This window comes from Panicum virgatum, chromosome 4N, assembly GCF_016808335.1.
Source record: "Panicum virgatum strain AP13 chromosome 4N, P.virgatum_v5, whole genome shotgun sequence".
Lineage (NCBI taxonomy): Eukaryota > Viridiplantae > Streptophyta > Magnoliopsida > Poales > Poaceae > Panicum > Panicum virgatum.
Genome location: NC_053148.1, coordinates 33,060,846 through 33,065,198, shown reverse-complemented (window position 1 = coordinate 33,065,198; position 4,353 = coordinate 33,060,846). Strand labels below are relative to the sequence as shown.

General features: G+C 49.4%; 1 protein-coding gene across 1 annotated transcript; it reads left to right on the top strand.

The window, feature by feature from the left end:
- Nucleotides 1-2,839: 2,839 nt before the first annotated feature.
- Nucleotides 2,840-3,616, top strand: LOC120669333 (acetylglutamate kinase, chloroplastic-like). The gene has a single exon (XM_039949104.1). The coding sequence runs from the start codon at nucleotides 2,840-2,842 to the stop codon at nucleotides 3,614-3,616; it is 777 nt and encodes a 258-aa protein (XP_039805038.1).
- Nucleotides 3,617-4,353: the final 737 nt, after the last annotated feature.

The window sequence follows — 4,353 nt, the reverse complement described above, 5'->3', positions numbered from 1 at the left end:
AGTGTCTGATGGAACTCGTAGTCACCGTCAACGAGATTAATCGTTTCTATATGCAATGTAAAGATTCATTATTACACACATGATATGATTTTTCTTTCCTTCACAATAAAGTTGTAGTTCAATAAAGTGTTTTTCAGTTATGATCTTGTGATTTCATTTCATGGGCATTCATTTATGGAGTAGAACTTATATTTATGTTACTTTATGAATGAGTGTGTTGGGGTGCTTAATTTCCTAGACTTAAAACATAAGCATATGTTCACAAATTCATAACAGAAAATCTACTTATGAACTGGTACTGAAACATTTATGTGGATCCGATCAGATGGTCTAGTATCTACTGTAAAAATTTCAGCTTTTATCAGCAAGACATCTAATCATGAAAAATTATATAAACAGGTTAATCTAGGAACTTCACGAATTTGCACAGGTTGTTAGGCATGGTTTATGGGGCTACAAATTTTACAGAAACATCTAGATGTAACATATTCAGTACTGTAAATTTTCCAGATTTTATACACTCAGGAAATAGGAGTTATAAAATTAACAAAACTAACATGCTAGCAAAAAATTAATTTACACAGGGAGTTCTGCCAGGTTTATGGATCTCAAAATTTTACCAGAGCCTAAACATAGCATAAACATACTTCAGAAAAATTATCAAGCATTACTTCCACCAGATTAATTACTTATGCATTAAACTATATATGAACTTGTATATTTATTCGAGATTCAAGATTACCAGCAATGCATATCAAAATTTTAATAAAGAAAGTACTCATACTAACTAAGAACATGTTCAAAAGTCATGACCATATATGAACTATTGCATCCAGAACAAAAATAATAAATCTAGACATGATATACTAAGCATGGTTTATAACTGTAGAAATACTTAGTAAATGGAATTCAAACTTTGCATGCATGATTATAGGACTAAAACAGAGTTCTAGAAATAAACCTAGATTTTGCTAATCACAGGAACTATATATATCATGAATTAAGTTTATAAAATAAGCATTATACAGAATATATAGTAAACTAGATCTAAAATTTCTCAAACTTGTAGATCAGCAAGGGTTCAGTAACATGTTCATCCAAAAAGAATTTCAGAGCTAACCCATGTCTACTCCTACCAGCATTAATATATGAAGTTCACTAGTAGATCTAGGAATCTTTACTATTTGAGCAAAGTAAATGATTTCAAATTGAGTTCATATTTTTACCAGATGCTTATAACATTACTAGGAACAATATAGTCAAAAATCAAGCATAGCTACTGAACAAGACTCCTAGAAAATATCCCCTATTTATTCTTGATTTAATGTTTATGTGGAAGTCTAAATTCATATGAACAGTTTAAGTAAAAGCAAGGATGTCCAAACTTTTTTCATGGTGTGTATTATACAGTCTAACTCTGCTGTATCAGTTTCATCTCAAGAAAAGCTATAGAACATCATGAACAATTAGATCTATGAAGCCTACACCTAGAGCAAGTTCTTATTAAAACCTATAGTTATCTTTTGGTTCTGGTCATGAAATTTTTTTGGGAAGATCTAATCATAGGCATGATTCTACCAGCAAGAAATCTACTATAGTTCATGGCTAGAACTTGTGGAACATTAAAGTGATATTTAATATATCTTTTAATCTAGATAAAAATGCAACCAGAATCTGAGTATCTGACTATAACAAAAGTTATAGTTTTAGTTCCAAGGATTCCAAAACAGTTGAGTTTGTATTTTTATGATTTTTTTGTGATTTTATATGTATTTTACAAGTTCACCGCTCAGAGTTCATGTACATTTCTCACTTAGGCCCTTGGAATTTTTGTTTCTTTTAACTAGAGGTCCCTAGTGGAAAACACAAAACAGGGGAGAAGATGGCGCAGCGTTTCCCGGCGATGGGGTTGGCCGGCGGCGAGGGGAAAGTGGGGGAAAATGGAGAGGGGCTCGAGCCGCACCTGTAGGTGGTCTGGGTGAGGGCTGGGGTGGTCCGAGCAGGGCTGTCCGCGACGAGCAGTGGCCGGAGTTGGGGAAGACGGTGGCCGGCGGTGGTGCTGCTCGGTGTGGCGGCACTCCGGTGAGGGATGGCGGCGATGGAGGGGTCCAGGAGCTGCAGTGGGGGTTGGAGAAGGTCATGGAATTCTTGGCTCGGGCAATGGGGGTGCAGAGCGGCAGCTCCACGGTGAGCTCGAGCTCGCCGGGCAATTGTGGAGGGGGCGGACCGTCTGGGCGCGCACAGGGGAGGGCGCTGCCCTTATTATAGGCAAAGGAGGAGGGGGAGAAGGGTCCTGGGACGAGCTGGGGGCGAGCTGCCTGGGGAAGGCGCGGCTTGGGCGAAGGATAGCGGCTCGGCGCGTGGCTCGGCCATCCTCGGCGTCGTGGGAAGCAGAGGACGGGCGGGGCGCATGGCGGCTTGACAGGGTGCCAGGGAGGAGAGGGTTGAGGCGAACCAGGGGCGCAGGGGTGGTTTCGGCCTCGGTGTACGGCTCCGGCCATAGGCACGATGCAGGAGAGGAGAGAGGGGTATTTAACTTTTTACCATTATACCGGATGTAACTTCCTCAGATGACACTCTTAGAATTGGCAATACGAAAAGAACAGAAGAGAGAGAAAAACAATACAGTTTTACCACTCTTGCTTGCGTGCCACCACGTCGGTCCAGCAGGGATCCAAGTCAGCACTCACCCCTGCGCCAGGCTCTGTCTGGCCTGCGCGCCCAAACCTAGCCCTGCGACACCCTCCTCCGGCCCCTACAGCGGTGCCGCCGACACGACGCCGCCCCTGCATACCGGTGGTCGAGGCATGAGCTCGTACACGACCAGGAAGTCGCCGCTATGCTCGTGGTACCGGCCGCCGAGACGGACGAGGTGCCGGTGGCGGAGCTGGCTGATGATGCGCACCTCGGCGGCGTACTCCTTGCGCCCCTACCCTCGTCCAGCTCCTGCCGCCGCGGCGGCTTTCTTGTCTCCACCGCGTCCGTGGTGGCGGCGCAGCCCACACCGGCGTCCCCGGCCGCGGCGGCACTAAGCCGCGTGGATGTGCTATCAGAGGCGCTCCTGTTCATCCAGCGGTTCAAGGGCAAGACCGTGGTGGTCAAGTACATTGTCGCGGCGATGAAGTCGCTAGAGCTGCAGACGTCGGTGATCTGTGACCTGGTGCTCCTCTCCTGCGGCGGCGGGCCCGAGATCAACTCCTGGCTGGCGCGCGTTGGTGTGGAGCCGCAGTTCCGCAATGGGCTCTGTGTGATGGACACGGTCACCATGGAGGTCGTGGAGATGGTGCTGGTCTTCAAGGTCAACAAGCAGCTCGTCTCCCTCATCAGCCTCACGGGGGGCAACCGCCATCGGCCTCTGCGGCAAGGTCAACAAGCAGCTCGTCTCCCTCCATTGCTTGACAAACCAAATGACGACCACACCAATGAGCACGAGAAGCAAACCACACAGTTCGAGCACCACGGCAGCGCGACGTCGGTGAGGTTGTGGCAGGCGGCAACGGCGTCATTGACCGCGGCCTTGGGGAGCGCCTTGCTGAGACTGACGCCGAGGCGGCCTTCGACGTCCTCGCGAGGCACGGCAGCGGCGTGCGTGCCGATGTTGGCGTCGATGAGGTAGCGGAGCTCCATCTTGGCGCGGGCCTGGAACGCCGCGTCGCCAGCCCCTCCCAAGGCCGACCTCACCGACAGTGACAAGCACGGGGTGGAGTGGCGCTCGAGGGAGACGAACATCGAGCGGACGTCAGCGCGAGTGCGTGCTGCTTGAAGCGGCAGTCGGAGCAGGACACCGCCATCATCGCCGGCCTTGGTCCCGCGGGGCGTCTTCTTGTTGGCCCCACCGCCAGGGCAGGGTCGTGCCGTCTACGCACAGGCGCGATCCGACACGGTGGCGCGGCTGCTCGCTGCCCGTGCAGCTCGCCGGGGCACTCGTTTGTAGTGAGCGGGATCTCGAGTTCTCTAGGAAGCCTTCTCCCCTGCATCCCCACCGGCGTAGCTGGCGTGCTGCGATGCGCTGGGCTTTATCGACCCATCCCGTCCATCGATAAGGCACCATCGGGAGCAATGCAGGAGAGCGACCGCGGAGGCGCTGCAGGAGAGCCGGGGGAGTGCGTCGCCGGAGCAGAGGAGAGGGAAAGAAGAGAGTGGGCTGGGCCAGATTTGGGCGCGCGGGCTGAACATTTAAGATTGGGGGAGCCACTGATGACATGGATCCCTGTTGGAGGGACAAGGTGGCGTCCACGCAAACAAAAGTGGTAAAACTGTATCGTTTTTCTCTCTCTTCTGCTCTTTTTGTATTGCCAATTCTAAGAGTGCCATCTGAAGAAGTTACATCTGGTATAATGGTAAAAAATTAAA

Excerpts from the sequence above, each read along its gene's own strand:
- LOC120669333 (XM_039949104.1), top strand. The coding sequence starts at position 2,840 with ATGCTCGTGGTACCGGCCGCCGAGACGGACGAGGTGCCGGTGGCGGAG.